Source organism: Galleria mellonella, unplaced genomic scaffold (genome assembly GCF_026898425.1).
Source record: "Galleria mellonella isolate WM207_F2 unplaced genomic scaffold, CSIRO_AGI_GalMel_v1 utg64, whole genome shotgun sequence".
Taxonomy (NCBI): domain Eukaryota; kingdom Metazoa; phylum Arthropoda; class Insecta; order Lepidoptera; family Pyralidae; genus Galleria; species Galleria mellonella.
Window position 1 is genome coordinate 1,210,925 of NW_026442133.1, and position 12,801 is coordinate 1,223,725.

Sequence of the window (12,801 nt, forward strand, 5' to 3'; positions counted from 1 at the left end):
GTGTGTGTGTGTGTGTGTGTGTGTGTGCGCGTGTGCGTGTGCGTTTTGTAAACTACATCAAACAAATAACATTACTGGATACGGATCTTTTCCTATTAGAGAAGATTATTAACGAATTATTACTGTAGTTAGTATACGGGTATGGTTTACAATTTATTTCTCTGGAATTTGTTAAGATTCTTTTTCTCTTACACAAATTATATCTATTGTTATCCATATTTTTTGGAGATATTTCCCACAATTTAGTTATAACAACACTAATGTGAAAAGGAAATGCATTCAAAGCCGTAAAACATATTGATTAAAAAAACAATGAAGATGTGCAGTTTTTTTTATAACACAGGGCAAACGAGCATGCGGTTAGTTGATGGTAAGTAACTACTGTCGTCCATGATCATCTGCTACACCAGAGATATTGCAGGTGTACTGCCGGCCTTTTAAAAAGGAATATGCTCTTTTCTTGACGGTTATGATTTCGTATCTGTTTGGAAATATTGCTGCTGGATGTTGATTCCAAAAAATGGTTATGTGTGGATATGAATGACTAAGAAGATGACTATGAAGATACATACGTAACGAACAAGTGTCAGTTGAGACTTTGATGTAACTGGAGTTGATTGATTTTTATAATTCTAATATGTTGCTAGGTTTCTATATGGATGTGGGCTCGTACTCACTTGTTGTGGACACGATTTGTAGTTATAAAACGTTTATTTTTTTATTCTTCATTATTAAGTTCATTAACTTTGTTCCAGTCTTGAAGATTAGGCTCTTTTTTGAGCTTTCCAGTTGCCCTTCTTTACGATTTCGAATATTTTATTATCAAAGGAGTGATAGTATTTGTTAACTAACGCTATTGTAGACTAATGAAACATAATTAATCGTATCAATTTAATACAAAATCAGTGAATTATAAACTGAACAAATATACATAGATAAGATTATACGATATATATATATATATTATGTATCGTATAGATTGTACTGCTCAAATTATATTCCTTGTCGATAATAAAAACCCGCCGCGAGTTAAGATTAACTTAATGATTTTGATTGTTTAAAAAAAATGTTTTTTAAGTTTATTTTAATTATCATAGCTTCAATTGTAGTTACAGTAAATGGTTACCTTCAAATGGTTGTACCAGATAATAAAAATGCATTTGATCTTAATTTGTATCAAGAAGTTTTAGATGCTGAACAATGTGCTGCACAAATTAAATATATATTGAGAAATAACACTATGTTATTGAGTCAATGTAAGTACCATTATATTATTTTAAAATAGAAATAAAGTGATGAAGATATTATAACATCCAAACAATAATATACTTAAGTTAATGTTCTTGAAACGTTCTAAGAGACTATAATTATATAAGAATAGGATATTATAAATTTGTGCTAAGTTAGAAATAAATAATTGAAGATTTATAAAATATAATCAGTTTGAACCCTTACAAAATAAATGCAACACCAACACGAGAATAAAGAATTATAATAAAAAAATATCGTTATCAGTTAAAAATTCTACTGCATAATGCACAAGATAAGTACAAAATATAATGAAGTTAAATTGACTAATTTACAAAATTGAGTTACTATTTAATTCTAAATATAAGTATTGTAAATTCGTAAATTTATTATTAATGGTAAGTTAACATATTAGAACTATACAATTAAGACTATGCAATACTAGAACCAATTGAATAAAGTGACTAAAAGTCAATTACTATTTTAAGAATACTTAATTTCCAGTTTTGAATGCTGGACCAAAAACTCCTCGAGGTCTATTAAAAGGTAATTTAGTTGATTTGGGTAGTTACTATGAATGTTTGGAAATACAAGAAAAAGTGCAGAATATGGATATAGAAGGGAAATATTGTATGGTAAGTATACCACTAAATCAAGAATTTAGCACAATCAACTTATCTGAAGAGCTAGATTTAGAAGATATATCGTGGCCAGAACTACCATGGACAGAATTAAATTCTAAAAAGACGCGCATAAAAAAGAGTACATTTGAAGGTCTTTTAAAATATAAAATGCTAAAAGCAAAAATTCAAGAAATCTTTGGATTAACTTCGGAAAATATATTGAGGTAAGGTATGTTATGAACCTTTTATATTTACACAATTTAAATATTATCTCATATATCGCATTTACGTTATTGTAAGAATTTTTTAACATATTAGTATTTTTCGTTTTCATACAGTATATTTACTTGCACTTCTATGAATAATAATATAAACAAGTTTACCGAAATTTTTGTCGGCATTTTGTTTTTTTATGATCATATTCTTGTTTTTATTATCCTTACTAATATTATAAATGTAAATTTGTTTGAGCTTATAACGCCTCAATCGCTTAACTAATAACTATGAAATTTGCCATACATGTACTAATTGTATCTCTTCGATCAATAAATATATCTCGGCTATGCGAATGAAGTCGAAGTTAAAAGCTAATATAATATATATTTGAAACTTTATAATTTTATTAATCATTTAATTTTCTTTATTGCAGCAATGAAAAATCAAGTGGTCAATTACCTAACTTGAAATTCAATCTGGCTGTTTGTATTCCAAAGCCTTGTTCTGTAAATGAAACATTTAAAAACCTACTAGGAGGTCTGAGTGAAGTAAAATTGGATTTCACAGAAGAATATTGCAGACTTCCAAATGATAAGCCTTGGACTGCTGTTGATTATGTAGCACTGTAAGTAAATGTACTTTATTAAATGATTGATAAAAATTATTTATTACTCCTAGCTTTTTGTATTTTTACGGAGCACGTTTCTTTAAAAACAGTTACTTTGTAAATATCTACGATACATGGAGAACTTAAAATTTGCGTGATGTATCAAAAAGTGCTGTCTTGATTTTTTAGATGAAGAGTTTTAATATAAATTTTTAATTTCTAGTTTCAATTTCGAACAAGACAGAGATTTTATGCAAATAGGTAGGAGATTATAACAGAAAGACTTTTGTATAATGACTTTTTCTTTTAATTATTTATTTAAAAATTATATTTGAACATAATCTATACCGTTTATTTTGTTTCAGAGTTATATTTACAATTATTGGTGTTTTAATCTTCTTAAGTACTTTTTACGACATTCGTCATGAGGTTATTCTGAAAAAAGGTAACGTAAGATATTAAAAGTTTAATTTTGAGTTTATGATATAAAATTTTGAGTACATGGTTATAATTTTTATCAAATGGAAATTGATAACAATGACAATTCTTAAAGATACACAATAGTATAAAAGTTTTTACATAAATTTCCAGATTAAGAAAAAATGCTTAATCTGGAAATTAATGTAAAAACTTCAAAATCCTTGAAACTTAATTTGGTATTAGTAAGATTTTCAAAACAAACTAAGGGCTACAATATTAATGGTGTAAGTGAGTCTGTTAATCTGATATTAGTAATGTAAACTAACATATTGTGTTATAATGCACATAAAGTTTTATTATCAAATGTGAGTTTGTAAAAATGTCTGGGTATTTGTATATTTGTTACTTTATCACGTTTAGACAGTTGATTTTTTATAAGGATTTAAATTAAATTTGGTACACCAGTAGATTATATTCTTACCAATGCCAATATATAGGATAATTTATATATTGATTCACGTAAAAGAAATCGTAGGAAACAGTTAGTAAATAATAAATCTATTATTTATTACTTGATTAGATGCAAAAACAGCAAATAAATTATATCGATCCTTTTCAATATATACAAACACACGGCGGTTGGTGACTTACACTCCCAGTCCTGGAGCGCTGGAATGTATGGATGGGATTAGAGCGATTGCAATGATGTGGGTTATAATTGGACATACATTTGCCAATCAAATGGTATCAGCAACAGTATGGAATCCTTTGGATGGCTTGAATGTAAGTAATTGAAATTAACAAAATTGGAATATTTAAAAAATAATAACAAATGTATTATAAAAATAAATTAATAAAATAAAATATCAAGTTACCATTATGATTACACATGCCGCAGAAACAACTGTCTACAGTTACATGTATTCTTAGATTACTCTATTGGATTAATTTCTAACTCTACTTTTTATGTATGAAAATAAAATTATATATCTAATATCATTTTTAAGATTTAAAATACAAGTAGCTAAAGTTACTCCGTTAGAAACTAATGAGTTATAACTATATATATATGAGATAACACAATTGTGTTATTATATCCATTACTTAATACATAAGTAGTAATGATCGTCGACTTCTAAAGATCTATTTTTTGTTAACAGTGGATATCATCATTTTGGTCTCTTTGGATCACTACTGCTCCCATTACAGTAGACACATTTTTTATGATGGCTGGTCTCTTAATAGTTTATACAACAGCAGAAAAAATGACAAGATGTAAGTTTAGTCTTATTTAATAAGAAATGGGCATGGAATTTGTTGATACATTTAAATTATTATCAATTAGGGAAATCTTTCTTCTTATTAACCGTGACATCACTTGTGACAAATCATAACAGTGATTTTGTTTACAATGATTTTATATTGCACTAGTTATTATATTGCTATTAAAAGTGAAATATGAATTATGATTTTTATGATAAGAGCATGCGAATAGAGACTTTAATGCAGTCTGATAAAAATCTTTATTCGCTCACTCTGTACAGCCGAGATGGCCAACTGCTACTATTTCACATTTCTGTTAACCTAGGGTAGCGACTATCTACAACATCATTGAGAATGATTTGTAACAGCTTGTGTGAGTGACGTATGAATTCGAGTAGCATATAATATTCTTCTATTATATGTAAAATATTCCAAGTTTAATAAAAATGAACCTTCAACTTTTTTACAATAATATTGGAAAATATTTTGTTTAATGTTATGGTGAAGAACAAGTCTGATTATAATATAACGATAACAACAGATATTAGTTAGATAAATAACTAATATCTAAGAAAAAAAGTGATTTAAAGTTTGTTAATTCAAGTATTATTTTGCAAAAGCCAATGCCACTCATCTTCAATATTAGTATTATAATTTTTTATTCCTTATTTAAGAAAAACAAAATAAAGACAACGTAAAAATTCGGTAAAAAATAATTTGTACAAAAACTTTTATTTAACATGTTTTGCAAATTGTAAGTAATAGCTACTATCAGTGGTCATTTACTATTTTTTTTTGATGGGTTCACCCATCATAAAAACCATACCATTTTCAAATGGTAGAGAAGGTGAAGGGTGATAGATATATCTTAGCCCATCAAGATATTCATTAGGAATTTCTTAAAAAGGACCTGGTTGGGTATTAGTGGTAATAAAAATTTTCTCAACATTATTAAATTTGGCTATAACTGTTTTTTTTTTTTTTGGTAAAAATAAAATAAATAATATTTCATCCATATAAATTTTATAACTTATTTTTCTGTTATTTTATTAGCGTCTACTTATATTCACACTAATAATTTTTAATTTCTTTTTTCTTTTCAGCAAAATTAATAAAGAATCTTCATCTCTTTTATCTCAATCGTTATCTCCGTCTTTTCCCCGTTTTGGCTGCCTCTGTTCTTCTGCAAGCATCACTTTTTAATCGGGTGACAGACGGTCCTAACTGGAACACTGTTGCGCAACAAACTCACCAATGCAGAGTGTATTGGTGGCCAACATTGTTGTATATACATAACTATTATAGTCCTCGCTTTATGGTTCGTATTTCTTTCCATTTTTCTGCAATTTGAGTTGTATAGAATAATTTGTATATAATCGGTAAATATACTGATAATAAAATTACATTTCAGTAGTGATTGGTCAATTAATAGTATCAGTCGTTAAACAAATTCGTTTATTAATTTTTATCATTGTTGAGATACTTATCTTTATTAGATATACTATATAACTTTATGTTTATATATTAGATTTTTTTTTATTTTTTTTTATACTCAGAATGCCAAACAAGCTGACAGCCCACCTGATGTAAAGTGGTAATCGTCGTCTATAGACATGAGCAGTACCATGGACATAACAGAGTATTTTAACAGAGAATTTTAAAAATCAAACCCATTTACCTATTCATTAATTTTTATAACTCATAAAATCTATATTTTGAAGAAAATAAAATGCTTACATTTCTGCAAACTTATTATGTGTATAATGAAAGTTTATACAATTTTGTTATTTGTATAAATATTATGTTTTTCGTTCTTGACATAAATTGAATTAAGTTAACAAAAATGACAAACAGTTATCATAAGAAGACACATACAAGTTCTTAATATAAATAAAACATTCTTCTTAATCTTACTAATTTTATTAGTTATCAACTATGTAATTTAATTTTTTCTTAATTTTTTACGAATTTTATATATTAATTTAAGTCAACATTAGATACCATAAAATCAGAGATGACATGTAGCATGGGGGGTATCATGGTCGAAATAGTATACTCTGTTATGTCCATGGTACTGCTCATGTCTATAGGCGACGGTTACCACTTTTCATCAAGTGGGCCTTCAGTTTAGGTCAGTTGTTTGCCATTCTAAGTTGCATTAAAAAAACTTATATTTTAAACTTAAACAAATCCTATAAATCATTATCATATTATCATCTTCAGTACATGTAAACGAATGTAAACGAATACATTTATCGTGTTTTAAATAGTTTCCTTCTGGTTTCATATAAGTTATATTTAAAATAAATATGGCTTTACTTTCCCAAAGAGGGTTGACGTCAGGAAGGTAGCCGGTCGTAAAACTAAAAACCAAATCTTTTTGTAATATGGATAAAACCATATTACGCCGACCCCAAATGATTGGGATAAGGGTAGGAAGATGATGATGGCTTTACTTTTTTTAGTGTCTACCGCATACCTGGTATTTGGCAATTGATTTCCAGCTTTTCTTTTTATCACCTATTATTCTCTTTTGGGTGGTTAGCGGGAGAAAACGAACCGCTTGGGTTGGACTATTTGCTGGATTACTAATATCTTTATCTGCAGCTACTATATTTAATTTCATCATGGGATTTCGATCTGCGTCGATAACAGTTAGGTAAATATGTGATCTTTTTTTATCAAACTTGCGTCAGATTAAATTGCTCCATAGATAAAATATCTATTAAGGTTCCAATCGAAATATAATAGATTATTTTTGACAAATATTTTTAACCAGCAGTAAATAAAGGCAACTCTGTCCCATTCGTATTTTTACTGTGAAGCAGTTGTGTTTGTATGGCTGTGTTTCAGTATGAAGGGTATGCAGTATCATATTGAACAATTCCTCTGAGCATAGTCTGTTGTAAAAGCGGGCAGAGTGAGGAGATTTATATGGCGTGAATTTGCAGTGTACAGAGGAATAACACCTGAGTCCTCAGGAATGGCAACGGATTGGGGGTATCATTGGTGAAACAGTATACTCTGTTACATCCATGGTACTGCTCATGTCTATAGGCGACGGTTACCACTTTACATCAGGTGGACTGTCAGCTTGTCTACCATTCCAAGTTACATAAAAAAAAAGAGATGGACAGCAGCGTCCCCCTTAAAATATCTCTAAAAGCCTAATTGCAGTTACCAACGCGCCTGCCTAGTGTGGCAATTACTGGCAAAACTCTCCTTATGGTAAAAGCTTATGTTCGGCAGTGGACAGTTAACGGCTGAAATGATATATAATGTAAAAAATAAAATATACTCTTTCAGAGAGCCAAAAGAGGGGGAACCTAATTACGACACTGGATTTTATATTAATACCCTGACAAGAGCCCCACCTTTCTTTGTGGGAATGATTATTGGTTATGTTCTTCATATTTTCCGAGGGAAAAAAGTGGTAATACCAAAGGTAAGCATATTTTTAAGCAATTTCCAAAAAAAGTGTATAGTTATACTATACACTCACATACATCACTATCGACTCGTATATATATTTAAGGATGTATTCTACAAAAAAACAATTGTGGCAAACCCAGTTGTTTTGATTTCAAAACTAGACGACTTAACCGATTTTGATAAAATCTTTATGGGACCAATTTTTAAGCACGTCCTTTTAAATAAAAAAAATCTAAATTGGTTTATAACTGACGGTTATGTTATGAGATAACAAAAATAAAGAAAATAAAATCTAATTGATGATTTTTTTTTTTGAAGTTGGTTGAATATGTGTAAAATGTAGGTCTGTATATTATACAATATATTCGTTAACTTAATACATTTTTCGACATTAGAAAATAGAAAGTCCTCAATTGAATTTAATTATACTTTGTATAGAATAGTCCAGACATATAATAGGCCACCCCTTCCTTTCCCGTGGGTTTCGTCAAGGAAGGGCGAGAGATGAACAGCAGCACCTCTCTTAAAACATCTGCAAAGCCTAACTGCAGTTGCCAATCCGCCTGCTAAGCATGATAACTACTGGCTAAACCCCCAAGGAAGTTTATGTTCAGCAGTCGATAGTTAAAGGCTGATTTTCCAATATAAAACGCTTTATTTTTTATCGTTCTCACCAGCTATATTACTTTATGGTCATTTATTACATGTATTTGAGTAGATATTTAATAATATTAATAAATTAGATAAAGAATTAAATATAGATAAGTTTATGAATTGTAAAAAAATGGTATTGACAATGAATTACTTGTTTAAATTGTCGTGTGATATCAATACATATTTCTTAATTTTGTTAAAACCCACTTATTCCATTAACCGCATAGATAGCTATAATATTATAGTAGAAATTTAGGACAAGTTCATTGTCTTGTTTTCTATACATTATATCTTTACCTACATACTTTATAATGACGAATATCTATTATAATGCAATAAAATATGTTACCAAACGGATAATATTGAACCTTCAAGGTGACAGAATGTGGTATCTTTTTATCGATCTTAAAATTATTTTTTTTAATGTCACAATAAATAAGGTCATTGACTTTTAAATTTTATCTACCGGAAATTGCATGTTTGATAATATTAACCTACATTATATCCTTCAGTTTCAGTCTGTTTATTTAGTTCAAATGATTTAGTATTCGTAACTTATCGTGTTTTTAATTTTTTAAGGTAATAATAAGGAGTTAAATATATCTGTTTCCTTTTATATTTCTCAATAAGTAGTAATCGTTTCTCCAAGAAAAATTGCACATTCAATGGACTCAATACTGAATTAAATCGATTGTAAAGAATAATCATGAAATTTCTAAATTGTCGTTCTAATTTGGCAACGTAACATATTAAAAAAAAAAGACACATAAATTAAGAAACTCCTCCATTTAAAAAACATCTGCTGCATCTGAAATCAATATATTTGGGATGGGCGAAAAAAGTTATGTCCAGATAGGCAACGGTTACCACTTTCCATACATTAGTATTTAAAAAAATCCAAAAAAAAGTGCAGTCAATATATCGATAAAAGAGATCATACTAGTATTTATCGTAGTTAATCGACATATTCCGATCACGCAATCGAAGTCGCATGTAAAAATTAGTAAGATAATAGTTTTTTTTTACAGATACAAGTGACATTGTTATGGCTGTTAACCATAGTATTATCATCAGCGGTAATATTCAGCAACTACCCAATTTTACAAGCTGATTGGGACAACCAACTTGCAGATAACTTCCTCAATTCCTTCCAGAGATCGACATGGGCTATGTGTATTGGTTGGTTAATATTTTCCTGTGTACACGGATATGGAGGTAAATTTACAAATTTCGCTTATCTAGGAAATCAGATATTAATAGAGAAATATAATATGTCTAAAAAATATGTATAAAAATATAGTCGTATTTTTAAGTTAAAATGGCAAACAAGCTAACGGATCACCTGATAAAAAATGTTTACTATCACTGTGCAATTTATTATATATACATCAGTATTTATCAAAATGTGGATCGTGACCCTTTAGGGGATCCCCAAGCCTTTACAAAAAGGTAGCAATAGTCACAAAACTGTTAAAAAAATTATTCTATATCTATTTCAAATATTGGTATATGATAATTTAGTTTAATAATAATAAATACAATATTATTTTAGGTCCTATTAACTGGTTACTATCCCTTCGTATGTGGAAGATATTGGGAAGACTCTCATACGCAATGTATATTCTACATTATCAACTTATTTTTGTTATTAATGGCACACTGTTATCGCCCATTTATTTCAACGTCGAGTTCTCTGTAAGTGAAATTTACTGTAGTATCTATCAATATAATAATTTATGAAAATGTAAGCAAATTTAAATGAAATTATAATCATAAATACTAATGGAAACATTATTTAAATGAAAGCAGTAACAAATCGAAACATTCAACCGATTCATCGAGATTTAATTTGTATCTATTAAAGACACTAACGATTTGGCAAAAATATTTTTCGAAAATAATATATAATAATGTAGTTTTCTAAAGGTGATATTTTTAAAATCAGTTGAGTAGTTTTCGAATTTATTCACTGATGATGATGATGATATCAGCTTTTAATATTTCACTGCTGGATATGTCTTTCCTTTGGGGGTATATCAGTTGTTACCACATTTGGCAGATGAGTTGAGAGCCACAGTTTGGTTTTGGAGATGTTTTAAGACAACCGCTGTTGCCCATCCCTTGTCTTTATGACACTCAGGGGAAAGGAAGGAGTGGCTCATTCTATGCCGGGACCACACGGCGAAATTTACCCATTACAAACAAATAAACAATCAAATCTTTCTTTATAATATTCATATAGATGAAAAGACCAGTTTATGATGAGGTCTATTAATTGTTTAATTACATATTCATTAAGGTTCCATTAATGTAGAATCATTATTATTTATTTTTTTAATAAAACTTAATATATCTTAATAGTGTAACCATAACTATTTTATTAAGAATTTATGTTTTTCTAGATTCGTCAGTTTATCGTCGACTTCACGATATCTCTGCTAGTCGCCTTTGCTGTAACACTATGCGTTGATTCACCATGTTCTGTATTAATTAAATACTTCCTTGGAGGTTAGTTTTAAAATTTAATTACGAATATAATTCTCATAAATCTCATATTTTATACAATTGCATTAACATAAATTTTGTTAATAAAAATAAATTACTAATGTACAATTTTAGTAATTTAATTTATTAACGATGTTTATGCCACTGCACAATTAATCATAATACTAAGTACATATAATGGGTCCTGACCGTTTTCAGTCACGACGATCGTTTTGGCTCCGCTGTTATTAGTTAATTGTCTGCATAGGAGGCTGTTGTTGGCGTTAATGTACTCGGATGTGGTTTACCAATATATAGATAGCCAATCTTTTAAATAAAGCTTCATGCACATAGCGGGCATGCAAGCAATACTATTGCTGTTGTTGTACTGGTGATCTAGCTTTTATTTCATCTCTCTTTGCCTCTAGTTTAGAAAGAAGTGACTTTTTAAATTAATTCAAGTACATGACATGATTTGAACACATCATTTGGCCATTTGAAGAGAGGAAGGATGAAAGAATAATTACGATATAGATTTATCAAGTATGAATGAATGGAACTAAATAGTTGACGGGCTGAAGGAGGACCAAATTAAAAGTATCTGTAACCGGCGAGCGTGTGTCGAAGCGAAAGAGGTCCGTTTGAATCGGAGCATTTGGCGTTCCATTGTTTTTATACCCACTCTAATACGACAGGAGTGACGGATATGTATGTATGTATATACATACATACATATATATGTATATGTATGTGTATATATACACATATACGATGTTCATTTTAATCTGGCGCAACCTTCTTGAACTACTTGTATACGCAACGTTGTTTATTACTTTTAGAAAATATATAGGTGTTCATTGTCTTTTAATACTAACTGTATAAGTATATTATGACTATCTGTAATCAATAAAATAATAATATTATTATTGCACAGGGTCCAAACGATCGAAATCAAGTCCGGCAATACCAAGTTTATCCATCGAAAATAAGAAGGATACCGTCGAAGTTCCATGATTGGAGAAGAGATTTAAAATATTGTGATAGTGCCACATTTTCTTACCAGTTGTCCAATGAACACGTGTCTAGAACAACGTGACTAGAATTTATCATGTAATCATTCGGGACATACCAAAAGCGTAGTAGTGTAATAGTAACATATAAAGTAGTTCCTAACAAATTCTTTTGTTTGCTTGTGTGTTTCTCTTTAGTATAAGGATATAAAGTTTACGACTGAAAATATTAAAGATTATGTTTTAATTTAGAAAAAATATATTATAAAACAAATGGTTTTACTTGTTTATTCAATAATAGTAAAAGAAAATTAAGGGCAATAGTGTAATATAGGAATAATATAACAATAACCTTACAAAAGCTCTGCCATCCGCAATTCCTTTCCGCCATCTTATTTCTGTAATCCAATCGATAGATCAGTCTATTACACTCTCAGTCATATATTTTGTTATTTATTCAACACTGAAATTTCATCAAAATTTTGCTCATAAATAATATAATAATATAATATAATATTTATTTTTTATCATAAGCGTATACACATATATCTCACACAAGTGTTCTAAAGCTTTGTTGTTATTCTGTGAATGAATAGTGTTGCAATGATATAAAACCTTTTTTTATTAGGTCTCTAAATGATCGCTTTTGGGGGGCGAAGCGATTGGTAGTTAGTATTGGAAATTAATAATCTCATTGCTAACAGGCTAAAATTAACTATCAGGTCGACCTCCACGTCGTTTCTGGAAAATATTTTGATTGATTCATTGTTGAATTAGTCACGATGGGCCAACTGACCTACTTTATCTTCATCTATCATAACCAAATAACCAAAACAAAACAGAC

The 12,801-nt window shown here is 29.2% G+C and overlaps 1 protein-coding gene across 1 annotated transcript; it reads left to right on the plus strand.

The window, feature by feature from the left end:
• Positions 1–991: 991 nt before the first annotated feature.
• LOC113513638 (nose resistant to fluoxetine protein 6-like) lies at positions 992–12,234 on the plus strand. Its single transcript, XM_052900188.1, has 13 exons — positions 992–1,256; positions 1,753–2,095; positions 2,521–2,712; positions 3,060–3,139; positions 3,695–3,897; positions 4,275–4,389; positions 5,481–5,695; positions 6,843–7,036; positions 7,684–7,822; positions 9,492–9,678; positions 10,016–10,158; positions 10,866–10,971; positions 11,882–12,234. Exons 1-13 carry the CDS (start codon positions 1,067–1,069, stop codon positions 11,959–11,961), a joined length of 2,187 nt encoding a protein of 728 aa, XP_052756148.1. The 5' UTR covers positions 992–1,066; the 3' UTR covers positions 11,962–12,234.
• Positions 12,235–12,801: the final 567 nt, after the last annotated feature.

Bases quoted from the DNA above. Each gene is read 5' to 3' on its own strand.
- LOC113513638 (XM_052900188.1), top strand. From the start codon at position 1,067: ATGTTTTTTAAGTTTATTTTAATTATCATAGCTTCAATTGTAGTTACA. The intron at 10,159-10,865 runs GTAAGTGAAATT...ATGTTTTTCTAG, and splicing joins ATTTCAACGTCGAGTTCTCT to ATTCGTCAGTTTATCGTCGA. The intron at 10,972-11,881 runs GTTAGTTTTAAA...ATTATTGCACAG, and splicing joins AATTAAATACTTCCTTGGAG to GGTCCAAACGATCGAAATCA.